The sequence below is a fragment of the Ambystoma mexicanum genome, chromosome 2q (genome assembly GCF_040938575.1).
Source record: "Ambystoma mexicanum isolate Mex_15411 chromosome 2q, UKY_AmexF1_1, whole genome shotgun sequence".
Lineage (NCBI taxonomy): Eukaryota > Metazoa > Chordata > Amphibia > Caudata > Ambystomatidae > Ambystoma > Ambystoma mexicanum.
Window position 1 is genome coordinate 218766749 of NC_090924.1, and position 26925 is coordinate 218793673.

The 26925-nt window shown below is 46.5% G+C and overlaps 1 protein-coding gene across 3 annotated transcripts in view; it reads left to right on the top strand.

Annotated features, from left to right (window-relative positions):
* Positions 1–26925, top strand: part of VPS35L (VPS35 endosomal protein sorting factor like) — a 1734364-nt gene that overhangs the window by 1465249 nt on the left and 242190 nt on the right. For all 3 annotated transcript variants that reach the window (XM_069647157.1, XM_069647156.1, XM_069647158.1), the window contains exon 27: positions 7985–8124. In XM_069647157.1, coding sequence (XP_069503258.1) covers positions 7985–8124 — 140 coding nt within the window. The remainder of the gene's footprint in view (positions 1–7984; positions 8125–26925) is intronic.

Consider the following 26925-nt stretch of genomic DNA (forward strand, 5'->3'; position numbering starts at 1 on the left):
CACCCATGTCCCGGGTCAGAGTGGACGATCAGCTCTTTATAGGTTACGCTGGAAGGCGTTTGGGACAAGCTGTTACTAAGCAGACTTTGTCTAGATGGATTAGCTTGGCAATTTCTGAATGTTACCGCTTGGCGGGTAAGGACCCTCCGGTAGTCTTACGGGCCCATTCTACTAGGGGTATGGCTTCCTCTACTGCCCTGCAGAGGGGTGTTCCTATTCGTAACATCTATGAAGCAGCCACATGGGCTTCGGTCCATACTTTTGTAAGACACTACTCCCTAGATTCTATTCATGGGCAGGATCTGGCCTTTGGCAAGGCGGTCCTTTACTCTGCAATTTAATTGGGCATTCTAAACTTCTATATTCTAAGTTCTTTTCCCTCCTCCATACGTTGGTACTGCTTTGGGAGTCTGTCATAGATATGGAATACGTCGGAGGACCCAATCCCCTCGAAGAACAAGTTACTTTCTTACCTGGTAACGTTCTTTCGATGGGATGGTCCGATGACGCATTCCATAAATATGTCCAAGGTTCCGTCGGAATTCCACCTCAACAAGCCTTTGGTGTTGCCTGTGTTCTTTCCAAAACCTGTGTCGCCGACTGAAATGCTGGATGTGGCTCATGCTCTGAAGTTCTATGTGGCATGTACGAAGAGTTTCCGAAAGACGTCTCAACTATTTGTGAACTTTGGTCCTGTGAACCATTGGAAGGCCTTGTTCAAGGCTTCCATCTCTAAGTGGCTCTCCGGCTGTATCTCACAGTGTCATCGGTTGGCAAATTGACCGCTGGCTAGCCATCCGAGAGCCCATTCCACCAGAGCTATCGCTGCGACGATGGCGTTCCTGTCTGGTGTGCCTCTGCTGGACATCTGCAGGGGTGCCACGTGAAGCTCCACTCACACCTTCACAAGATTTCACTGCGTCGACAGGGATTCCAGAGAGGAGTCCAGGGTTGGCCAAGCAGTGCTAGCAACCCGTTCGCTTGAAGGTGAATCTGTTCCGGAGGGAAGAGTAATTGCTTCTGTTGAGCTTTGCCACCTCCCGTGGCTGTATAATGTTGTACTGCTATGTATTCTTTATTCATGAGCATGTGAATCCATGCCAGACCACATGCTGGAGAAGGAACAAGTTACTTCCCTGTAACTATTGTTGTCCAGCCTGGGTCTGGCATGAATTCACATGCAGACCCTGCCGCCGTCCCCTCTGTGGCTCTTCTTGGTCATACTGCCACTTTACGTGCTTACCAAATCTGAAGATGGCTGCCAGAGGCTTAGGGATAGGGCAGTCATTGGCTGGGGGCAGTATGACCCAGAGCGCAGTGATTGATTTAGAGAAGAAATACAGTTTGTAAGTGAAAGACGGGGAATATTCTTGAGCATGTGAATCCATGCTAGACCCATGCTGGCGAACAATAGTTACAGGTAAGTAACTTGTTCCTTCCACGCTTCAAGGGTGGTACTGCGTACACAACCCATCTTTATGCCAAAGGTACTGTCGGAATTCCTCCTCAAGAAACCTTTTGTGTTGCCTGTCTTCTTTCCAAATCCATTGTCGCCGGCGGAGAGGGCCTTGCATTCGCTGGATGTTGCTCATGCCTTGAATTTCTACGTGGCACGTACAAAGGATTTTCGGAAGACTTCTCAGTTGTTCGTCAACTTTGGACCTGTAAATCAGGGAAAGGCCTTGTCAAAGACTTCCATCTCCAGGTGGCTCTCCGGCTGCATCATGCACTGTCAGCTCACTCCACCAGAGCCATCGCAGCTACGATGGCGTTTCTCTCTTGTGTGCCCCTGCTCGACATCTGCAGGGCTGTTACGTGGAGGTCCAATCACACCATCACAAGGTTCTACTGCGTCGACAGGGATTCCAGGGAGGAGTCCCGAGTTCGCTAAGCGGTGCTACGCAGCCTGTTTGTTTGAAGGGAGTGTGATCGCCAGGTGAGAGTATACTACTTCTTTTGAGCCTTGCCACCTCCCGTGGTTGTGTATGTGTAGTGCTGTGCAATTGTTCATGAGCATGTGCATCCATGCCAGACCCCATGATGGAGAAGGTTTAAATTACTTACCTGTAACTATTGTTCTCCAGCATGGATCTGGCATGGATTCACATGCAAACCCTCCCTCCTTCCCCTCTGTGGCTCTTCTTGGTTCATACTGCCACTTTATGTGGTTACCAAATCTGAAGATAGCCACCAGGGGTAGCCACCACTTAGGGAGAGGACTGTCATTGGATGGAGGCAGTATGACCTAGGGACAGTGATTGGTTTAGAGGTGAAATACAGTTTTAAAGTGAAAGTGAAACTCTTTTTTTCCTTTTACCGTGGATTCCCAGCCTGACGACAGGGAATATTCATGAGTATGTGATTCCATACTAGACCCATGCTGGAGAACAATACGTACAGGTAAGTAACTTTAACCATAATTCCTGTATGATTTAGTTTTATGTATTAGTGTGAGGGCCAGACACTTTTGAACATTAGGTCATTTTCATTTAGCCTTGGTCTGTTAGGTAGGGAAATCCTTGTTAGGGAAAAATAGGCGTTTGTCTCACACATTATTATTTAATAAATGGCGACTTGTGAGAAAACTCCACCTGTGTGTCCGTATACCATGTCTGACTCGTCACCCAGTCTTCCCTCCTGCAGTTAAGCTTGACTGCTCCGCTACACTTACTGTTAGGAAAGATTTCTCTTTTGGCAACCATCCCTTAATAGTTCTCTGGGCCCTGTGGTGAACCACAAGAAGGAGTCAGACATCTGACATATTTAACAAGGAGTTTATTTAAATTAAAAGAAAACTCCTAGCTTGCCCTATAATTATGAGGGATGTTCTCTTTCTAACAAAAGTACAACTAAGGGTGCACATCAAGTCCAAGCAAAAAGTTATCTGTCTGAATCCTAAGTATCTAACTGGCCCTATCACTTTAGAAAGATACCTGAATAAAAAGAAAAGGGATGCTTGTATAGTAGCCTTAGTATGGACTTCTGCCTGGCCCACTTGTCTTTGACTTGCTCTCAGTCTCACAGTTCTTGTAGATTATCTTTACAGCTCTATTATTATATCCTTTTGGCAAACTCACAAATGTTGTTGGCCTGCGTTTCTCTCTCACTTTGATAAGTTAACAGTTTCTGATTTTTAAATGCTCCAATAAATAAATAAATGCGCAATATAAATAAAATATCAATTCCTTTCCAATCCTTCCATGACGACTTGAAAGTACACTTCTTTCCTTTCCACTTCTGTAGCGTTGGGTCTTCCATTAAGTTTGTTAGCTCTGTGGGGTCTTCCATTAAGTCTGTTAGCTCTTTGGTAAAAAGTCTTGTCTTTCTTAACATTCTTGCCAAGTCAAATAGCACTGCTCTATGTGTGTTATGCACTATGCTGTCAGTGTTGCAGAGTGTTCTGTTTCTCTTTACTCTGTCTCAACATGTGGCTTCTGTCTCTGCTTTCCTTTGCCAGTCTTGGCGGTTAGTGCCACTTTGATATACAGTTGCTGTATCTTTTGCCATACTTATTTAGTGAGAGCTGGGTGACATCTCGAAATAGAACATGTTTTTCTATGTAGACCTTTGCGCATTCATTTATACGTTAATCGTATAATTTTTGCAATAACTTGCTACTGCACACTGATTAGTGAATAAAATGTAAATGGTTATAAGTATTGAACAGTGTTTACATATCAGTGTGAAAAAGCTAAATTCTTTATTTCATTGAACTTGTGCCAACATTACTCAGCTAGGAGTCACGTGCGTGTGTTTTTCGCCCTTTCTTGGGCTATGTCAAGGCACTTAGTACATTGGTTTAGTGAATTCATTGAGATACAAGAATACATTCAATTCTTTAGTATAGTACAAAGACATATTTTTTCAGTAATTCATTCGTAATTTGTTGCTTTTTCTTTGATTGAAGTTCATGAATGAACACATTTTTGTGGTCCTTAATCCGGTGAGCGTCTTCCATTGTCCTGGGGTTCTGTTTATTTATGAAGATACTGCACCAATACGCAGCCCATCTTCTATGGTGTCAAACACTTGGTTTAGAGTCCTTAGTTGCATTTACATTTATCATTCCCTATTGGGAATTCCCTCTGCTTCGCACTTCGCGTTGTTGTCCACTCCTTTCGGATGTATCTAATTAGTGTGACATCTCATTCTTTTCTCTTGGCTGACTTTGCTGGCTATTCCAGCCTTGTATTTCATTATTGATATATGAAATGAAAAGTCATTTATAACTCACCTGTACACAAGTGTTTCTATTCATATCCCTTTTCTATATGGCTAAGAGGGGCCGGGGGGCCCTTTATATTGACTAGAATGTTTGCAGTATTTCCGGCTATTCCAGCCTTTCTGTACATTGTTAGTAGTATTTGCTCTCTGCTTGAATGGGGCCTTGTGCCCAGTACATTTGCTCCAGTTTCGTAGTACCTCTATATGTTTCTGTGCTCCTGGACTCTCTCGCTCACTTCCCCGATTCTGTAGCATCTCTCTTCCTGCCGGTGCCTCTCATAGCGGTAAAGATGCTTGTTGACAGGAGCTCGGGATCTCTGGCTCCTTATTCCTCTCAGGTCTCAGCGTTGGTGGCTGGGTACCAAGCCTACGCCTGCTCCTTAATGGTCACGCCACCCGGGAAGCAGGTTGTCTTTCCGTCTTCTGTTTTGCCTTGCCAGACGCCTCTTGCTCGGGTAAGACACCTGCTGCCTAACCTACAGCTAGCGGCTTGTTCTTTGTGCTCGTTGCCACTGGCTCCGTGGCTCGACATAGCTCTGCCCCTCCAGGACATAGGTGTTTCAGGGGCTTGCCTCTGGGTAACACTTAGTCTCTTCCCACTGTGGCAGTTCCCTCCCCATTTACAAAACGCTTGCCTGTTATACACATCGTCACAATGAAGGAAGTGATACCAGTCTTCCATGACTATGGCCCTCAGGCGAGGTTCACCATTACCTGATGCCAATAGGGTTATATTTTGAACAGTTTTTCTAACATCCATATTTGCAGAAAGGGAATTTCAGACTGGGAGTTCCATTGCTGGAATTGGAGCCCTTGTCCCCAAGAGGGGAGTCACTCCCAGTGAGGTCCTACTTGCCCAGATCCCTAGTGAGGGTCTTGCGTAGTGGGCTCACCTCCCTAGCCTGAAAGGGGGTGCCTCCCCTCTGGGGAGAAGGGACGAATTGTCCAGAGTTGCCACAGCTCTCTAACTTGTTTCTTTGGTTTTTGAACCTGTCTTCACTTTTTTCAGGGAAGTGAAGCTTCACTCCCCTGGCTTTTTGCTCATTTTGTTATAGTGAATCGATCAGTCCTTCAGACTATCAGTACTGGGAATCTATGTTTCCCTTTTGTCTTTTTCACTTTTGTAACTTTTGTAGGTACTTTTGTTACTTTTTTGCATTGCACGCATCTTACAATGCAGTGGAATTGGGATACTTTTGATTGCCCTAGTCTTTTTTTTCACTTGGGATTTTTGATTACTTTTATATGTGCCTAAAGACATGCTGGTGGCAACAATTATATTTTTACTATTATTTGTGTTATTTCTAGTGTGCACATTCTTTTTTACAGCATATGGTTACTAAACGTGACTAGTGCCCCAAAATGGCAGTGCCACAAGATATGTTCTTTGGCCATTTTGTTGTTTGGCCTTCTTCCTGCCTTGCCAGGTCTGGAAATCCCATGTATGGTAATGCACTTGCCCGGTAAAGCCCCATCTTTGCGTGCTAGTGATGCCTTTGTGTGTGGCTCAGGAAGGGGGTGGGGCTGTCTGGTCCCACTCTACATCGATGGTACTTGAAAGTCTGAGTGTGGGACATGAGTGAAACCCACATTGGTTCCTGATTGGACCACTGCTGACTGTCTGGTGCAGGTCCTTACCATTGGTGGGCTTGGACTTGCTTCCAGGCTGGATTGTGGAAAAGAAGAGGACTCCTAAAGCCATTTCTTGAGATCGGCGTTGCAGCCAAGAATCCTGTAGAAGACCAGCCGACTGAAGATCCAAAGAAGTTTCCTGAAGAGGCCCGGCATCCTTTCTGCATCAGGCCCTTTGAAGCCGTGTTGAACCACCTGATCTGTGAAGACCCAGAGAGGTGCTTCAAGCCCTGGACTGGTAGGATCAACCAGTATCAACGTTTTCTCGAGGCTCCATCCGTCCTGCGCCTTTGGAAGTGTCCCTGGACCACCTGGTGGACTGACCAGCTCTCCATTGGGCTACCTTGCTAGAACCATCACCGTTGCACATTTGAGGCAGGATCATCGGTGGTCGCCAGCTTGTGATGTAAGCCATTTTCCTGCCGAATTCCGGCCTTACAGCTTCAAGGGATCCTGCTCGGGAAGGTCTTCTTCAAACGCTACTGGAAGAGGACGCCTGCCGCCTCGGTGTGGTGGCCGTCTCTAGAACTGGCCTTACTCCATCATCTGAAGTTTTCTGAAGAGGTCTGCATCTGTGCTTTCTCTGCATTTCTCATGGCCAAGGGTTGCACTCTGCTCCTGGACTCAACCGGAAGAATCCCTGCGCCTGCAGCTCCTGGGCACCTCTCACTGGAACCAACAGCAGGAAATCCAACCTTCGGCGATCCTTCTCACACCTTCTCCCGCTCACCCAGGTGCCTCCCAGTTGACCTATCCATTCTTCTGTGAAATTCTGAGCCAGGGGCTAATAAAAACTCAAGCCTTTGTCTCCTCCTGTTCTCCGTAGGATAACATTGAGAACAGGTTTCTTTGTATCCTTCGATTTCACTTCTTTTTGTTTGTCGCACCTGAGCAGTGAAACCTGAAAGATAAGAACACATTTTTACATATCAGTAACTTTGTTGCATCTATTCTCTTGAACATTCACTAACACAGGTACTTTACCTGCATCAGATTAAGTGTGGGGAGAAGCGCTGCGACCTTTAGGCACTAGGCCCCACTCTTCATAGGGATTGGACTTCTGAAGCTAGGGTATATTTCTAATGACTTGATTGCATCTTGATGCACCAATTACACATCTCATTTCGTTAATTGAAGTCATTGAATGCATTTTAAGAACCTATAATTGTATATATGTTTATTATTGCGTTTTGTGCAATAGTATCACCTGCTTGTTTCATTCTTTAGTGTGTGATTTGGACCTAGAATAGAGCTAGTATTTTTATACATTACTGTCTAAGTTGAATTATTGTGTTCTTCATTGTGTGGACCTATTGTGGATCCTGACCCCACTCACACTCTCCCCTGAGAATAGCCTATTGCTACCTTGATTGGGTTTTGCCTAACCTCTCAGAGTTCCTCTGTACACTATAACTAAGGTGGCCTCCTAAAATCTGTCCACCAGACGAGATTCTAGAAATCCATCTTAATTCTAAAGTGTGGCCTTTCCTTTTGGCTGACACACTGTTCTACTAAAAAGTTAGATGATTACACAGCCCTCGCCAGAGGGTTGTGCATACATCTCATGAACAGTACCAAAGCACAGGAGACTGTATTTGTATCAGTATTCAATGCTTACCAAAACTGAGGTGTTAAGGTTTTGGAAATTCTCTGGCAGGCTGACATTGGAGATGTGGCTGGATGCAAAGACTAGCTAATCAAAAGTATGAGATGGTGTAATTCCAGAGTACGGTCAGGTTAGATGGCTGCAGCATCTGGGACACTTATAATGATTTATATGATTGCAATATACTGTATCAAAGAGGAGGTTGCACTTCCTATTAAAGGTCCCTGTCATGGTTATTGCCTCCTCCCATGCTTACATGTTTTACCCTCTCGTCATATAATTGCCGACAGAAATGGTGCAAATGACATGTATACTGCATTCTGTTAGTGGGGCAAGATGTTGACTTTGTGGCCTCTTAGAATATATTCTATTACTTTGTGTTACCCTGATTCTTTACTTCTCTGAATAAATATACTTTTAGAAAAAATAACTTTGTTTGTCGTAGTATGACCGCTTCCAGTTTTTCAATGTGATTGACATATCCTGCTATAGATAATAATGTGAACCTTTTCTTTCAAATAGCTGATGCATTTTTCAAAGCTGCAGTCAGCCTTGTCCCTGAAGTTCCAAAGACTATTATGATAGATGGGAAGATGAGATCTTCTGATGCGTTTCTCCTGGAATTTCTCAGCAATTTCTTTTCTACTTTGTTAATAGTGCCTGTAAGTAACAACTTTTTAAATTGCTAAATTGTATTGTAGATTATTGTTGCTCACAAAATTCCCATTGTTGGCAGTGGTGTGTCACACACTGTTTTTGATGGATGCCCCCCATAGAATCCCCATTTCCTTTTCTCGCTGAATTGCCCCTTGTCACTCAGCTCTCCTTCGATTGCTGAAAATGTTGTGTATTGTAGTGGTGCCGCACTGAGGGCTAACTGATTATAAAAACAGTGTACATGTGATCTTCTTGTGTCTATCAAACAAAGTCTTGTACATGTTCAAACAACAGTACTTTCAAATTTTATTTTGACGCTGTACACTACTGCTTCAATATGCCTTTTTGACCATCGTGTATTTTAGTACTTTGCAATGTTGGCATGTTCTAGAACAATCGTTTCTTCACTGTTACTTGTTGTGCTGAAAGGTAGCCATACACTGTATACCATCATGGAGCATTGTGTGCTTATAGCTATCCCCCTGCATCAGTGACGTACATCAAGGCCAGTTTCCTCAGGCCTGCCTTGGCCCTGAGGGCTGTTACTGGCCATGTATGCACCCCAACAAGGGGGTTGATTGCTGTTCAAACCCACGGCGCAACATTTTTTTCTTTACTATTCATGGGAGATGGACTCTGCATGTATTGTGCGAGCACATACTCCCATGCAGGTAGGTGGGGAGGATGGGAGGGGCATGGAGGAAGGGTGCTGGATGCCTTGGAGTGTGGGGGAGAAGGGTGGGAGTGTGGGGAGGCAATGTTGCCTCTCCACAATCAAGATGGTAGGTAAGGTCCTTGGTGTTAGAGAAACGCAAGCAGTAGACTGTGTGGTCTCGCCCGTGTTTCCAGCCACCTGATTGGCTGAGGGTCCTTCCCCAGGTGCAAATCACCTTTAGTCCTCATGAGCATTTTAGCTCAACGTTTCCCGTAATTCTATTGCTAATAACCTTTAAGTTGCTGGACTTGTAGTTGGATTAAATTTCTCAAAACAAATGTCTAGCATTCGCCTCTCCAAACTGGACAATTTGGGGGAAATTCATAAAACAATCCAAAGGTTATTAAGAAAACAAACAAAAAATCTGTTTTTGTCCAACTCCAATTAATTTTCTCATATAGAAAAAGGTGCTCCATTGGACACCCGTAGCGTGAAAAACCACTGGATGGATTTGCACCAAATAAGAAACAAGTTAGACACAAAGCATCACAGATATTCCTTTTTTATGGTTTGGTGTAAGTCTGTCTAGTAGTTTTAAAAAAATATGAAAGAGACGGGATTCCCCCCAGTCCAAACAACTTATATATGTCCTTATATATGTCCTGTGGTCGAAATAAAAAGCCGCCTTTCTTACCATCAGAATGCTGTGGAAAGCCGAAAAAGAAATATTTGGACGGTGCAGGGTTAGGGAAGGGGGGGGGGGTTGTTTGCACACGAGGCGGAAGGTGGGGAGGGGCAAAGAAGACCACATTTTATTTGGAGAGTTTTGTGGTGGGCTGGAAGCCCTTTTGTGCCTGTAATTTTTGTTTTGCTGTGGAAATATCACAAGACACTCTCTAAAAAAAAAAAAGCATCACATACCCGGTGAGTGGAAGGGGCTATTAGGAGCGGGTAAGAGAGGATTTATACAGAGCGTTGCCGATGGGGGATCTAGAAAGGAGGGGTGGGCATATGGAGAGCGACAGTGGGAATGGGGGACATTTTTTAAAATATCATGTGTTTCCTCATTACCACAGCAATTGGCAAACAATGCATCCAAAAGGATGATTTCCGGGTATGACTATCAAGGTAACACAAGATGGCCTTAATGTGGTTGCGTTTGTAAATGTGGGAGTTTCCTGGTGATATCTACTACCGAAATTAAAGGAGTCCCCCCTCTGTTTCTTGGCCCATGAGCACATACCTGAGATCACAGCCGGGATCAGCAGTGGCATTAGAAAGGACTTCATGGGGAACATCAGCAAGGGATACTCCGAGTTAAGTTTGTCATCACTTCCCATACCAGCAACATTTCAGGGGTTTTGTTGTGATTAATCAGATCCACTTGATTCTGTGTTAACTAAAACAAAAATCACAGAATACACATAGGGTACTAAAATGTTCATTATTTAAATTTTACACAGAAATACAGATTGGTAGTAAAAATCAACTGAGTGTTTGAAAAATTGCTAAACAACTGTTTAGACAATATTTACATTAGCAAATGTTTATCCATAGGAGAGGACAACATAAAGTCAACAGTTAGTTCAAGTTATAGGAAAAAGTTGGTAAGCATTACAATTGTTCCAGGGAAGCATCGGAGGAGGCAACCTTGAGGCTAACTATATATAGTGCAGGACACTCCCAGATGAGTTCATGACCCAGGTTTGATGATAAGGTGCTAGAGGAGGAAGTTTGCTGAGCTGACCCCAGAGGATCAGTGTCAGACAGAGTTACAGTGGTGGTGTCTGAACTGAAGAGATGGTCTGCACACAAAGTTCCTAATGACTGAAGGCAGATATCCGTAATGAGGTTGTTCCCCAAAGAACCCATGGAGGTGGAAAAGGCAGCTGAGCCCTGCCGAAACAGCTCGAGATTGGAGGATACACTGGTCAAAGGAAACATCGGGTTTGCAGTTCTGACTCCTGATCTAAGGACTGTACATGAAGTGCACAGGGACAAAAAGGTAGTTGCAACAATTCAGTTGAAATGAAGAGACCCACAAAAGACTACTCTTAGGATAGTGGCTGACAGGCTTCTAATGGACTCCTTCCTCCCATGGATTCTATCTCCGAGCGCAGCTGATCCTCTGAAACTTTTCCACCAACACATGGAGCAGCGTGGTTCTTTGCCGGCTCCACCCTATGTTCCCTCCACTGGAAATGATGCCTGGTCAGTGTATATAGAGGCACTGCACCCCGTGACTTCAGTTAATTTTTTGCCACACACTCTGCTCGCTGTAGGAACATCCCTGTTAAAATGATTCAATTTATTGAATCTTTTGCTTTCGTTCTTTGTTATTGGACACTCTGCCGAATCAGACAAAGTCCTCGGGTTTCAAACCCTGTGTGGATTGCTGACATCAAATGTCAGTTTTGGACCCGCAAAACATTTCTTTACTGTTTCTGTGAAGGCCACCACACACAGGACTGCCTGTCGTACCAGTCGATGCACCCAAAGGCACTTTGAAAACGAAAGGCAAAACCTTTAACCTTCCTCTGCAAGAATTCAGGTGATAAACTGACCCGTTCGAAGTTGTTGGCCTGGATACCCTACCTGAGTTTTGACATGCTACCCGCTGCCTCCTAGGGCAAACCTCACTATGCATTGCAGCAGGAGGTGCGTGTGGGCTGCGAGGCCCTTCTCTGGGACAGCAAGGAAACTTCCTGTCAAATGCTGCTGTCTGGTCTGGATACTGCAGACTTCGTATCGAGAATGATGGCCCCAAGAATGGTCTTTGCACAGATTATCTTGGCTGAGGACGTCCGGAGAAACATCTGGAAATGCCCTTCGATGGCATGAACTTATTCTGCACCAAGGCCAATGAATCCTTACAGATGTTCCAAGCCTTTAAGCCTACTTCTAAGTCACTGGGACTAGCAGTCCAGCAACAGCGACCTGCATGGTTTGCAGGGATATTTATTTCCCCCTCCACCACTTATGCCCAAATAGTTAGAGGCCAAGCCCCATAGGGCAAGTGTTAGGCAGAAACCTGTGCAGTTCCCTTGGGGAACACTGCAAAAGATTTAAGACTACAGGTAGAGCAGTAAACCCCTTTGGTAGCAGTCTGTACCACCCAGATTTACCTGGTAGCTGTGGCTGAGCAGTCAGACTTCTCTCAAGAAGAGTTAGGCAGTATGCAAAGTATACACAATATGTACCAAAACACAATAGCACAAGCAAACACTGACCAGAGCTTGGTTTCAAAAGAATATAGTTATTTATTTAAAAACACACATAAGTAAAAAAACACTCTAGCAACGAATATGGTAAAAACACTTCAACACAGTTATAATGAAAGTAAATTCAATCCTTTCTCCTATCTAGACAACTCTAGGTTAACACCACTTAATTAAAACAGAGGTGAGTGCTTAACGTTAGATGACACTCTAGTAGTTTCCAAGAAAGGGAGAGAAAAAGCAGAAATAGGTTAGACACACCACTCTAAGGTCCAGAACACTTGCAATAGGCTTAAAGAAGCACAAAGTCACAGGTGAGCAAAAGTCACTAGGCAGGGCCCACTCTTAGAGTAGCCGGAGCGAAAATGTGCCCAAGATCACACTGTTAGTTAGAGATTCAAAGTCTTGCAAGGAGTCAAAAAGAGTTTAGAGTGGCTCAGAAAGTTTAGCCAAAGTGTCCCAGGCACTCCCAGGTTCGAAAGCCGGGGACTAAATCTACCCCGTACAGTCGGTGGCAAGGGAAGCCAGGCGGAACACAGTACCTTAAGCGGAAAGGATCCTCCAGCGGGGGCAGTTGTTCCAGGCAGCGACAGCAAGGCTCGACGTCGGTCAGGGGAGAAGAATCTCTCGCTGAAGAGCAGAAGAGAAAGGTCGTAGCACTGCCCGGGAAGAAACCAGCCGCGGAGTCCTCCGGTTAAAGGGTTGGTACCGACTTTCGCGGTATGGGGGTAAAGTGTGGTATTCCGGATGCCGGGGTGCTTGGCACAGGCAAGGTGGCCACGAGATACCTCAAAGAACGGAAAGAAGGCGAAAACTGGTTGTCCCCACCAGTCAAGGGAAGGAGCCACTCCGTTAAGAGTTCTCCTCGGTCGTCGGGAAAAAGTGGTGAGACGGTTCAGCAGGGCTCCACCGGGTGGTGTCGTCGAAGCAGGTCGGCTCAGCTCTTCCCTCGTCGGATTCTTGGTCCTGTGGCGACTTCTGAAGTCCCAGTCCCCAAAGCCCTGCTTTTATGCAGCAAACCCCCATTCACCCAGCCTAGCTGTCACTCAAACATGCTAAGTGGTGAGCCGGGCGGCTCACCACTTGGGCCAATCAGGACGGAGTGCGACTTGAGTTACCAAGGTAACTCAGTCCAGGGTGCCTAAATCCCCCTCCACCCCTCCTAAGTACCCCAGACAGAGTGGCACCACTTTGGAGGGCTTCTGTGGAGAAGCCCGCCAAAAGTGGAACAAAGGGCTCCACTTTGGGTCAGAGTTACAGAGGCGAACACCAACGCCATTTTAGAATCAAGTTTTGGCAAAAAGTCCCAACCGGAGTTATAAAAATAAATATATAAACCGGCGGTATGTTTAAGGCTACCGTAAATAAATAATTAAATGTGTTAGCCTAAAACAATGGGAAATCCCATAGGGAAATATTCGCGGTCGAATATAAAAAGTAGTTTCCACTGCCACCAGCCAAAACTCGATCAGGGGGGACGGAGACGTGCCCCCTCGACTAACAGACCCTGGGGCAATCGAATTGCCCCAGCCAGTACGTCCACAATATGATGGTTTGTACTGGTTCTGTTCAGGATTCAAGACTAGCAAAGTCTTTGGTGACTTTACATGCCCTGGGAGACAGTAGTCAGTCCCAGGGTATGGAGTCTATGTTGGGGAGTCCCTAGGACACCCCTGGGTCACGGCACAGAGGGTGCTGTGTGACCCACATCACAAAAATACATGAGGCCCTATGGAGTAAAAGACCCCATAGCCCATTCAACACAAGGTTTAACCAAGAAAACACACTTCAACATGTCCAAGAGTGAGGGTAAAAGAGTCTCACTCTTGGCAGGAGAAAAAATTAAACCCCAGAAATCCAGCAAAGCTGCTGGGGGACTCACTAGGTAGGGAAATTCAGCCTAAACAGAGAATTCTCCCTAACACTCGCCCCCCCCAGACTAAGGGACAGGAGGATTTAATCCACTCCTGGATGAACCTCATACCTCTAGTCGATGATATACATCCTAGAGAGTCCATCAGCATTTTGATGGTGACACCCTGACCTGTGCTCAATGGTGAAATCAAACCCTTGCAGGCAGATTGACCATCTCAATAGTTTTGGATTTTCCCCTTTCATTTGCATCAACCATCTCAAGGGTTGGTGGTCAGTCTGAATAACAAAAGTAGAACCATACAAGTATGGCCTAAACTTCTTCAGTGCCCACACAATAGCAAAGCATTCTCTTTCGATAGTTGCCCACCTTGTCTCAGGATCCTTCAGTTTCCTACTGATGAAGCAAATGGGGTGCTCCCTACCCTTCTCATCCAGTTGGCTTAGAACTGCACCTATACCTACATTGGAAGCATCAGTTTGTACAATGAAAGGTTGGTGGTAGTCAGGAGCTCTCAATACTGGAGCCTGGCAAAGAGCTCTCTTCAGTTTTTCAAAGGCCTGATTGCACTCCTCATTCCATTTTACCTTTTTAGGGAATTTGGGAGAGGAGATTACATTCAGTGGAGAAGCTATGGTCCCATAGTTCTCAATGAAATTCCTGTAATACCCAGTGAGGCCTAGAAAAGCTCTCACTTGGGTTTGAGTAGTTGGTGTTGTCCAATTTTGCACAGCTTCAATCTTGCTGGGCAAAGGCCTTATTTCTCCACCTCCTACCTCATGTCCAAGGTAGACCACTTTACTTTGACCAATCTGGCACTTACTGGCTTTGATTGTCAAATGGGCCTGTTTCAGAGCCTGCAACACATGTCCTAGGTGGTTCACATGTTCTTCCCAGGAGGGGCTGAAGACTGCAATGTCATCCAAGTATGCCATGCAGAAATCTTCCATCCCAGCCAGAACTTGGTTCACCATCCTTTGGAATGTGGCAGGTGCATTTTTCAGTCCAAAAGGCATGACCTTAAACTGGTACAAGCCAACTGGGGTTGAAAATGCAGTTTTCTCCTTGGCATGGTCTGTCAGGGCTATTTGCCAATAGCCTGACGTCAGGTCAAATGTGCTGAGGTACTTGGCTGCACCAAGTTTATCCACCAACTCATCTGTCCTGGGCAAAGGGTGGGCATCAGTCTTGGTGACTGCATTTAGAGCTCTATAGTCCACACAGAATCTCAAGTCTTTGGATCCTGCCTTTGGTACTAACACAACTGGGCTAGACCATGGACTAGTAGAGGGTTCTATTACCCCGAGATCAAGCATCTTCTTGACCTCTCCTTTGATGTGGGCTCTGATATGCTCTGACATTCTGTATCCTCTGCTTTTGACTGGCAGACAGTCACCAGTGAGTATCTCGTGCTGGCCCCAAGGGGTCAAGCCTGGTGACAGTGAGAACAGGGAGGCAAACTGATTTAACATAGATTTGCACTCCTCTTGTTGCTCAGGTGTCAGGTCTGAAGAGAGATTGACTCCTTCAACTTTTTCATCTAAAGGTACACCTCTGAGGAGATCAGGGAGAGATTCACTCTCTTCCTCCTCTGCAGCTGAAGCTAGAAGCAAGGCTCCTACATCAGGTCTGGAGATGTATGCTTTTAGTCGGTTGGTGTGGAAGACTCTAGGAGCTTCCCTGGGTCTGCCCAGATCCACCAGATAGTTGACCTCTCCAAGTTTTCCCACAACCTTGAAGGGTCCCATCCATTTGTCTTGCAAGGCCCTCTGCCTTGTTGGGAGCATAACTAGAACTAGCTGGTCTTGAGTAAACTCAACCATGTTAGCCTTCTGGTCGTGCCAATGTTTGACCAGGGCTTGACCAGCTTTCAAGTTGTCACTTGCTTCTGCCATCATGTGTGACATTCTCCTCCGGAGACCTATCACATAGTCAGTCACTCTGACTGGCTTGAGGGGAGGAGCACCTTCCAACCCCTCCTTAATCAGGGCCAATGGACCTCTGACTGGATGGCCATAGAGAAGCTCAAAGGGAGAATAACCTACTCCCTCCTGAGGGACTTCTCTATAAGCAAAGAGAAGGCATGGCAGTAGAAGGTCCCACTTTTTCTTAAGGGGTTCTTCCAAAGCACCTATCATGCTCTTCATGGTTCTGTTAAACCTTTCAACCAACCCGTTTGTCTGAGGGTGGTAGGCGGTTGAGAACTTGTAGGTAACTCCACAGGTTTTCCACATGGCCTTCATGTAGTGGGACATAAAGTTTGACCCCCTGTCAGAGATTACCTCCTTAGGAAACCCAACCCTGGTAAAAATACCAAGGAGGGCCTTAGCCACAGCCGGAGCTGTAACAGTCCTCATAGGAATGGCCTCAGGGTATCTAGTAGCATGGTCTACTACAACAAGGATAAACCTGTTGCCTGAGGAGGTTGGAGGATCAAGGGGACCAACAATGTCAATCCCTACCCTCTCAAATGGGACTCCCACAACTGGGAGAGGCACTAAAGGTGCCACATTCTTGGAACCAACCTTACCAGAAGTCTGGCAGGTATGGCAGCTCTTACAATATCTATCTACTTCAGCCCCCATCTTTGGCCAATAAAAGTAGAGTGAGAGCCTTTCCTTGGTCTTCTTGAAACTCAAGTGGCCAGCCAAAGGTATCTCATGGGCTAGTTGTAAGAACTGTTGTCTGTTTTCTTGTGGGACTACAAGGCGTTTGTAGTCTCCAGGTTCAGACTCAGTGGGTTCACTGTAGAAGAGGCCATCTTCCCAGTGCAACCGATACTTCCCAGGCTCTTGCCCATCAGCTTGAGAAGCTGCCTGGTGGCGGAGACCCTCCAGAGTTGGACATTCTCTTTGCCCCTTACGAAAAGCTGCCCTGCTAGGCCCACCTTCTGCCAGTAAAGACTGCAGCTCAGGATGGTCCTCAGGGTCCAAATCTCCAATAAGGTTGGGGCCTCCTTCTAGCTCTTCCTCAGAGTCTAGCTCAACCACACAGGGTTGTACCTCTCTCTCAGCCTCAGCTGGAGGGGGAGTTACAGGTGTAACTTTGGACAACCTAGGGGAAGTCCTTGTTGGAAGCACTGGAGTGCTTGCTGCTGGCTTTTTCCTAGGAGTCTTGGGTTGCCCCTTTGCTCCTGATCTGGTAGTTACTGCGGTAAGTTGCTCCAGTGGTAGAGGAGTGATTTCTGTCATCATCTCCTGAGATAACCCTCTCAGGGTTTTCTCCCTCGCAGGTTTTGTGAGTTCCTGAAACCTTTTGCTAGGAGGTCTGGGGGTATGAGATACAACTCCAAGAGCTTTGAGGTCATTACCCAACAGAACCCTACCTGGCACTTCACATTGTACACTGACAGGTATTTTTACAGCCATATCATTACATTGGATGAGAACTGGTAACTGGGGACACATCTGCACAGGCCCACCAGCTAACTTGGTGAGGCATTTGGGTGCCTTAGCAACATCCTCTGCCTTGAAAAATGATTCATCCACCACAGTTATGCTGGCTCCAGTGTCCCTAATGGCAGGAGTCTCCTGACCATTCACCTGGACACTGTCCTTATAATACTCTTTAGTATTATCTGGGATAGAGTTATAGACATCTAAATTCTGTTGCTCCCACAACCCCAGAGAGACTAAAGAAACACTAGCTGAGACTCCAGTGGGTTCATCAGCTAGTAATAGAAAGTTTCCACTTGCCATAGGTACTTCCTCTTCTGGAGCGAAGGCTAAGGAGGCAAGCTGGACCCCTGAAGGTTTACCCTTACATCTGGGATCTCCTTTCACATGGTCAGTAGCCTTACAAACAAAGCATGAGCCAAAGGCTCGCTGGAATGGAGGCTTGTTCTGACCTCCTTCTGGTCTGGGACCAGAAGGTACACTAGCCTGATTTGGTTTCCCTTGTGGCTTACCCTTATAGTTTTGTTTGGGGCCCTCTTTGGAATTTGTAGTATTAGAATTCTCTTTGGAGTCCTTCTTAGACTGTTTTTCCCCATCCTTTTTCTGAGTTACCCCAGAATCCTTGTGAGTGGCCCTGTTGGCAACCCACAAGTCAGCAGCCTTAGCTAGCTTCCGGGAATCTAATTCCCTGGAATCAGCCAAGTGTTGTCTGAGCTCAGGAGAGCAGGCATCATAAATAGTCTCCAACATAAACAAATTCTTCATACCTTCATAAGTGTTCACCTTGTAACCCTTAATCCATCCCTCTAAGTTTTTCAAACATTCATTCACCCAGGTAGCCCAAGGGGTACCATCATGCTTTTTGAGGCTCCTAAACCTCTTAAGATACTGGGAAGGGGTCTTCCCAAACCTAGCTATCAAAGCTAGTTTCACACATTCATAGTCCTTCCTATCCTCCTCCCCCATCTCCATTACCACATCAGTTGCAACAGGGGGAAGCCTAGAGAACAACCAGGTGAGTAAGTCATTTCCTGTGATGTTCTGGAGCCCATGATTATATTCAAACAGAGACAACCAATCCAACACATCCAACTTAGGCTCATACATACCAACCAATTCTTTAGGCATCCGGGGTCTTTTAGGACTGGAACTTCTAGAGGAGCCAGAGAGAGAAACATTCTCAACAGATAATTTCTTCATTTCTAAGTCATACTTGAGCTCCATTTCCCTTAGCCTTAGTTCTTTGTCAGTTTGAGCATTAAGTTTCTTATACTCCAATTCTAGCTTCATTTTCTCCAGTTCAAAGTACTGAGGACTAAAGGTGGGACCTGGTAAAGGTCCAGTAGGTACAGCAGGTAGAGCAGGCAGAGGCCTAGGGGGGACAGTTACAACAGCCTCACCCTCCTCTTCTGACTCTTCCTCAGAAACATCAACATTTTGCTCCATGTTAACTTCAACACTGTCATCTACAGTTGCTGGAGTGGTAGGTTCCTCTGAACCATCACCCAGACTTTGGTTAGCTAACAATCTTTCAATCAGCTCCATTTTCTTGCCCTTAGTCAGGAGATCCTTATGTTTACAGAGCACTCTTAAACAATCAGCAGTTTTGGCTGCAAGGGACTCTTGACTATAGCTTTCTATAACTGACATGTTAGAGGTTTTACTTTTTCAGTGCTAAGCTTTGTGGTTAGTTGCACTAAGGTATCTAAAGCACAATAAAATGTATACTCAATACAAATCCCACCGCTGTACACCAGTGTTAGGCAGAAACCTGTGCAGTTCCCTTGGGGAACACTGCAAAAGATTTAAGACTACAGGTAGAGCAGTAAACCCCTTTGGTAGCAGTCTGTACCACCCAGATTTACCTGGTAGCTGTGGCTGAGCAGTCAGACTTCTCTCAAGAAGAGTTAGGCAGTATGCAAAGTATACACAATATGTACCAAAACACAATAGCACAAGCAAACACTGACCAGAGCTTGGTTTCAAAAGAATATAGTTATTTATTTAAAAACACACATAAGTAAAAAAACACTCTAGCAACGAATATGGTAAAAACACTTCAACACAGTTATAATGAAAGTAAATTCAATCCTTTCTCCTATCTAGACAACTCTAGGTTAACACCACTTAATTAAAACAGAGGTGAGTGCTTAACGTTAGATGACACTCTAGTAGTTTCCAAGAAAGGGAGAGAAAAAGCAGAAATAGGTTAGACACACCACTCTAAGGTCCAGAACACTTGCAATAGGCTTAAAGAAGCACAAAGTCACAGGTGAGCAAAAGTCACTAGGCAGGGCCCACTCTTAGAGTAGCCGGAGCGAAAATGTGCCCAAGATCACACTGTTAGTTAGAGATTCAAAGTCTTGCAAGGAGTCAAAAAGAGTTTAGAGTGGCTCAGAAAGTTTAGCCAAAGTGTCCCAGGCACTCCCAGGTTCGAAAGCCGGGGACTAAATCTACCCCGTACAGTCGGTGGCAAGGGAAGCCAGGCGGAACACAGTACCTTAAGCGGAAAGGATCCTCCAGCGGGGGCAGTTGTTCCAGGCAGCGACAGCAAGGCTCGACGTCGGTCAGGGGAGAAGAATCTCTCGCTGAAGAGCAGAAGAGAAAGGTCGTAGCACTGCCCGGGAAGAAACCAGCCGCGGAGTCCTCCGGTTAAAGGGTTGGTACCGACTTTCGCGGTATGGGGGTAAAGTGTGGTATTCCGGATGCCGGGGTGCTTGGCACAGGCAAGGCGGCCACGAGATACCTCAAAGAACGGAAAGAAGGCGAAAACTGGTTGTCCCCACCAGTCAAGGGAAGGAGCCACTCCGTTAAGAGTTCTCCTCGGTCGTCGGGAAAAAGTGGTGAGACGGTTCAGCAGGGCTCCACCGGGTGGTGTCGTCGAAGCAGGTCGGCTCAGCTCTTCCCTCGTCGGATTCTTGGTCCTGTGGCGACTTCTGAAGTCCCAGTCCCCAAAGCCCTGCTTTTATGCAGCAAACCCCCATTCACCCAGCCTAGCTGTCACTCAAACATGCTAAGTGGTGAGCCGGGCGGCTCACCACTTGGGCCAATCAGGACGGAGTGCGACTTGAGTTACCAAGGTAACTCAGTCCAGGGTGCCTAAATCCCCCTCCACCCCTCCTAAGTACCCCAGACAGAGTGGCACCACTTTGGAGGGCTTCTGTGGAGAAGCCCGCCAAAAGTGGAACAAAGGGCTCCACTTTGGGTCAGAGTTACAGAGGCGAACACCAACGCCATTTTAGAATCAAGTTTTGGCAAAAAGTCCCAACCGGAGTTATAAAAATAAATATATAAACCGGCGGTATGTTTAAGGCTACCGTAAATAAATAATTAAATGTGTTAGCCTAAAACAATGGGAAATCCCATAGGGAAATATTCGCGGTCGAATATAAAAAGTAGTTTCCACTGCCACCAGCCAAAACTCGATCAGGGGGGACGGAGACGTGCCCCCTCGACTAACAGACCCTGGGGCAATCGAATTGCCCCAGCCAGTACGTCCACAATATGATGGTTTGTACTGGTTCTGTTCAGGATTCAAGACTAGCAAAGTCTTTGGTGACTTTACATGCCCTGGGAGACAGTAGTCAGTCCCAGGGTATGGAGTCTATGTTGGGGAGTCCCTAGGACACCCCTGGGTCACGGCACAGAGGGTGCTGTGTGACCCACATCACAAAAATACATGAGGCCCTATGGAGTAAAAGACCCCATAGCCCATTCAACACAAGGTTTAACCAAGAAAACACACTTCAACATGTCCAAGAGTGAGGGTAAAAGAGTCTCACTCTTGGCAGGAGAAAAAATTAAACCCCAGAAATCCAGCAAAGCTGCTGGGGGACTCACTAGGTAGGGAAATTCAGCCTAAACAGAGAATTCTCCCTAACAGCAAGCAAGGAACCATTGTCCCTACAGGGGTAGGGGCCGGAGTGCATTCAGGCGAGGCGCTGCCACTTACGCTGTGCCCTCTGCAGCCCCTGGTGTGAAGCCTCTCTGAAGTGGACTTCTGCCATCTGCCCCCCTGTGAGAGGCAGAATTTCCCTGTTTGGGGATACCATCTCTGATTCCTGGGCCTGACAGGTCATTCAGCAAAGGGTACTGCCTACCTTTTGCCCTTTGTCCTTGCAGACCATCCCCCACGCCACCAACTGTTGCCTCCAGAACCTCTCCTGCTGGAAGAGATCTGTCTGCTTCTGGCAAAAGGGGCCAAGAAATGGTACCCTGTTCAGAACGAGGCAGGGATTGGTAATGAATATATTTTCTGGTGCCGAAGTAGGATGGCGGTCTGAGACCCGTCCTGGATCTGTGGCTACTGAACTTGTTCTTTGGTCAAGGACAAGGTCAAGATGGTCACTCTAGCCCAGATCCTACAGGTCCTGGATGTGAATGACTGACTGGTCTCCCTGGATCTCCAGGATACTTACTTCCATGTGACCATCCACAAGAGAAACAAAAAGTAAATGAGATTCAATGTAGGGAACTGTTACTACCAGTTCAAGGTCCTACCTTTTGGACTTTCTTCTGCACCCAGGGTTTTCACCAATCTGCTAGCAGTTGTGACAGATCACCTCAGACGGGAAGGCATTCATGTTTTTCCATATCCCAGCTCCCCTGTACTAGCATCGGCACATCTGTACTGAACATTCAGCCTGGTGCCCAACTTCGGCTTCTCAATGAACTTCAAGAAGTCTCAGGTTTCACGTCCCAGTCCCTCCGATGTATCATAGTGGTCTTTGACACTCGTTTGGGGCAAGGATTCCTGTCTGAGGACACAGTGGCGAACATCTACGAGATGGTTCCCGGTTTCTAGCCACAGACAAAAGTTCCAACATTGGCTTTTCTGCGCTTGCTGAGTCCTATGGCCTCTTGCAACCTTGTGGTGCCAGAAGCCCAACTGCATGTGAGGTTAATGCAATGACTTCTGAGCTCAGAGTGGTAACCGTCCCAAGGACGAACATTGGACTTTCCTACTGGTCTTGGAGAGTGTCCGCAGACCTGCAATGGTGGCACATGAAGGACAATCTCTTGAAAGGGTTGTTTCGTCAACCTTGGCTGCAGCTGGTTTTAGACTTGGATGCAGGCTTGAAGGGCTGGGGTGCTCACCGCCAAGACTTTACGGTAAGTGGACTGTGTTCTCCTTCATTGCGCAGGGCACATCAATCTGCTGCCGCTGAGAGCAATTAGGCTGGCCCTGGTCGCTTTCTTGTCCTCTGTGAATGGCAAGACGGTGTTGATCCTGATGGCCCACACCATAGCCTGCAAGGACAGCCAGCCTGCTGTGTGATTGACAGCTAGGCTGGAATGAATGGGAAAAACCTGCATAAAAGGCAAGGCTTTTTGGCTTGGAAGGCAGAGTCGGCCACTGGTCGAAGGAATCTGAAGAACTTGGAAGAGATGCCCGCTGCAACTCCTGGACCGTTGGTTTGCCCGGTGAAGCCCTGCTGCTGTGCTGAAGCTCCAAATTCGCCTCGACTAGAGAAGCCCTGCAAGAACGACTTCTCCTCTTGAGTTGGTGGGACCAATCAACTCCAAAGTGAACTCGTCTGGACATCCTCTCAGAGCTGGCCATACTTCCTTGCTGCTGCAGGAACCGAAGTACGAGGGAGAGGAACACCAGATTGCCGTGCATCACTTTTAAGTCTGACCCGAGCTGCTGGAAGATCCTCCGCACTCCTAGTAAGCAGGACTGACCAATCCTAAGCCACCTCAATAGAGTGCTGGACCCCAGATGCGAGGAAAGTCCAAAGTGCTATCTGAGAGTCCGCGGAGGCGCTATTTGCTGAGACGCGAGGAGCTGAAACCGCAAAGTGCCGCTGAATAGAAGTTTGTCCTTTTCTGTAGCTGACCGTCCCGTTGTGTTGCAGGAGTCCCCAGAAGTCCTCCCTCTTGTCCCCACGACTGAGGCACAGGAACAACAGGATCGGCAGAGTCACATAGGAACAGAAGCCAGCTGGAACAATTTCTTCTAACCAAAGGTACTGTACAGTCGAAGAGAACTTCCCTCTTGTGTAGCCTTACTTGATCTCAGTTGAGGCTTGTCTTAGTTGCTTCTGTAGAGTTGCTACAGCTTCTTTACTTCACAAGCCTAATCAGCTTGTGGCCCTACATTGATTAACTTTTTCTACAAAGCCCTCTTAAACATTGCTCAAGACTTTTACTTACCTGCAAGAAGTGCTTCAGCTCACCTAGACTTTTGCCCAATTGGCTTTGGCCTGGCCTGGCTCCCTGAATGACTCTTCTCTCCTCTGATTGTGTGTTTTTACCTTCCTTCCAGGAAAGGGTTAACTTGCTCTGCATTGGGGGGGGGGGGGGTGTTCAAAAGTACTAACCTGCTTCATTTCTGTAATCTCTTGTTTTATTCTAATAACCCTTTTCTTTGACATGCTCCTAAGTATTGCTCTAAATGCAACAGTGATAGATTAATGTCCACCGTGTCCTAGCTATTTGGGTCACCTTAGGGTGTAGAAAGTGTCTGTGTGCCATCCCAAATGGGTATTTGCTGATTTAGAGAAAGTGAGAGTGTGTATTTTGGAGTGCGTTTGTGTCTTAATATTATATTGCCCCTTCTGAAGAAGACTTATTCAAACTGACTGTTAAATAAATTAATAATTGGTCAATCAAGAAACCTTGTAAGTGTTTATTTGGATACTTGTCACTGTGAATCTCTGTGTAACTCTCCTACTGCTCACATTGACCCCTCTTGAGATAAACCTGGCTCCTCAATCACGCTACCAACCTGTGTAGTACAGACTTATACCAAAGTTTGGGTTCCTATTGCCAGGAGGTCAAGGTTGTTGTAGTGCACCCAAAGGGTACTGCATACAATCTTGCCTAACAGGCACACCGTTATGGCAAAGTGGGACTTTACCACCTAAATGCGTTCCCGCTGATGCTGTTCATTCTGCTTGTTCTCAGGAGAATTGCACCTGTTTGCGTCCACATTGACTTTGAACACTCCAGACTATGCACAGAGGAAACCTGGAGCTTCTGTACATTCCCACCCAGTATAGTTTGTCGAGGGTGCACCTGCTCTCCCAGTTGGAGGGGTTGGTTCTCCAATTGAACCACAGCAGCCTGAACCTTCATGCTTGGCTGCTGAGATAAAAGTAGTGGGATTTGTTGGACGTCATCGTGAATATGTACTAATTTCAGCGAGAACAGCAGTCACTATGTCCATTTATGCCTGCAGGTGGCATAGATTATTTATTTACCTGGTGTCGGGAGCGCGAGATCTGTACCCTTTTACCTGTCATACCTCTTATGTTTTGGTATTTCTGCTTTCGTTGTTCCGTGTGGGCCTACAAATTAGCACTGTGTAGGGGTACTTGGCCAAATTATCAGTCTTTAAAAGAATCCCTTTCTGCAATGCGAACGAGTCCTTGGAGAAATTAAAAACATTGATTGTTTTGCTACAAAGAGCTACAAACCATACTCTTGTTCAGATGAGGCTCCTCAAGATCAGCAGCAAAAGCAGCAGAGGAGAAATTACTAGTGCTCTAGGGGTAGTGGCTAGAGAATGTTGTATTCCCTTCTCTATGCCACTGCAAAAGCAAAACCACTTAGATGTTTCATCCTTAGAGGTGCACGTGTCCCCTTCAGGGAAGAATCCTACATGTTACAAACTGCAACAGATCACATCTGACCAATGTGTTTTGCAAATCATTGATCACATACTGCCTTCCATTTCTAATGGATTCATTGCTCCCACAGATTCCTCATCTTTGAGCATTCCCTAAAACATATTTCCCACCAGGGGCCATAGAGTGGCTCTCCGTCAGCTCTGTCTTTTGCCGATGCACGACTCATGCTGTACATAATGCTGAGACCTGCATATGTATGGCTGCCATACCTCACGAGCTCAGTTGATTTTTTCCATGCACTCTTTTCACTTCGGAAACACCACTTAGCTATTTTTGTTACTGCATCATGCCTAACCCTGGTAAGTCCGTAAGTCCTCAGGCTTCAAACCCTGTGTGGATTGCGGGAAACCAATGTCTGTCAGATGTTGATCTCAGACCGCACTGCCACAGGATTTGCCTGTATTGCTTGGGAGAAGAACGTGATCTGCATAATTGCATGTCATGACAATTAATGTACTCAAAATTGTTCACTTCCTGCCACACAAGTGGCAAGAAGGCCCCTTATAACAGCAACAGAAGGTGTTGATGGAGAAAGTAAATTCACCTATCCATAAGGACAGGAAGAAAAAGAAACATCAAAAGTGATTGCCCTCCCAGAGAGACTCTTTGCAACCTCATTCTCCTTCATTGTCAAAGAAACTGTGTCATCACTCCAGAGCAGAAATCACTTAAGGGGATTCAACCCTACAGGCACCATTCCCAAGCCAATCCTCTATTCTGGAGGAATGGGTAGAGTTTCAGATGAAAATTCATCACATCTTCAACAAGGTGCTAGCAACCGGTGGCTTTGGCCTCAGCGCCGCAGCACTGACATGGCCCACCACATTTGTTCATACCGGTAGTGATTCCTTTCGAGACCTTGCCCTATGCTTACAGGCTCATTCTAACTCCAGTGTACACAGATCTGATGTGGCACCATGCTCCTCCATCTTCTGACATCAAGCTCATGGCACCTGTTCCTCTTGCCCTAGTGCCAAGGTGCCAACACTGCTAGTCCCCAGGAACATGTCCTGCTTGCGATGGGCACCTTTCTCACAAAAATGTCTAGCATCTTTGATGAGGATGGTGATCGTGGACTGGAACACTATTACTCTGGTGGGTCCGGGGACTTACCACAGGAGTTCTACAGAGAAGGGGATGGCTTGCTGGATTTTGCAGAAGACCTGCACGAGGCCAGATCATTGAACACCTCCACAGAGGTGGACATCTTTCTGGCGCACTCCGGGTAGGCCGCACACCTGTTTTCAGAGGTTGATGCCTAAGCTGGTGATTGTCCACAAAACAAAAGAGGTGATGGCTGAAGGTTTAGAATTAGTCTAAACTTGTGACATCACTCTGGGCAGCCCTCCAGAACATCATTCTTTGCCTGATAAACCATTACAGAAAAGTGAAAGACCATATGCAAATCCGGCTTGGTCCCACCCCAGAGAGGGCAGTCCAGCTTGAACTGCTTCATAACATCCCTTCTGCACAAGACCACTAGCCTCCCCAGACATGTTTTGGCCTCATTGGGCGTCATCAGTTAGGAGTAGTTTGATTTGAGTCTTTAGGCCCAGCAGACACGGGACCCAGGTCTGGCCATACCCGTCCCACTCCGGATGACAATAGCAAAACAAAAGAGGTGATGGCTGGAAGGTTTAGAATTAATCTTAACCTCTGGCATCGTCTCTGGGCAACCCTCTAGACTATCATCTGCACCTCCCGGGCAAAGCTTCTACTCAAATTACGAACAAATTGGATGAGGGTTCCCCATGGGAAACCCTGGTCTCTTTCAACTCTGCTGTGGAGGCTTTGGTGTTGATGACATGGGGAAGCCAGCGTTGGGCCAACAGTGGACTAAGACTGTGGGACAAATATTGTCCAATGCCATCAGATCTGGCGTTTCCACCTATGAGTCGACAGGCCCAACAGCGACTTTGTTCCCCTTTCTGGCTCCAGATAGGTAGAGCAAGTGACTAGAGCAAGTGACTAGATGCCTGACGAAGCAAGATATTCCCATCAGGAAGTCTCTCTCTTGAGGGCAGTCAGTAT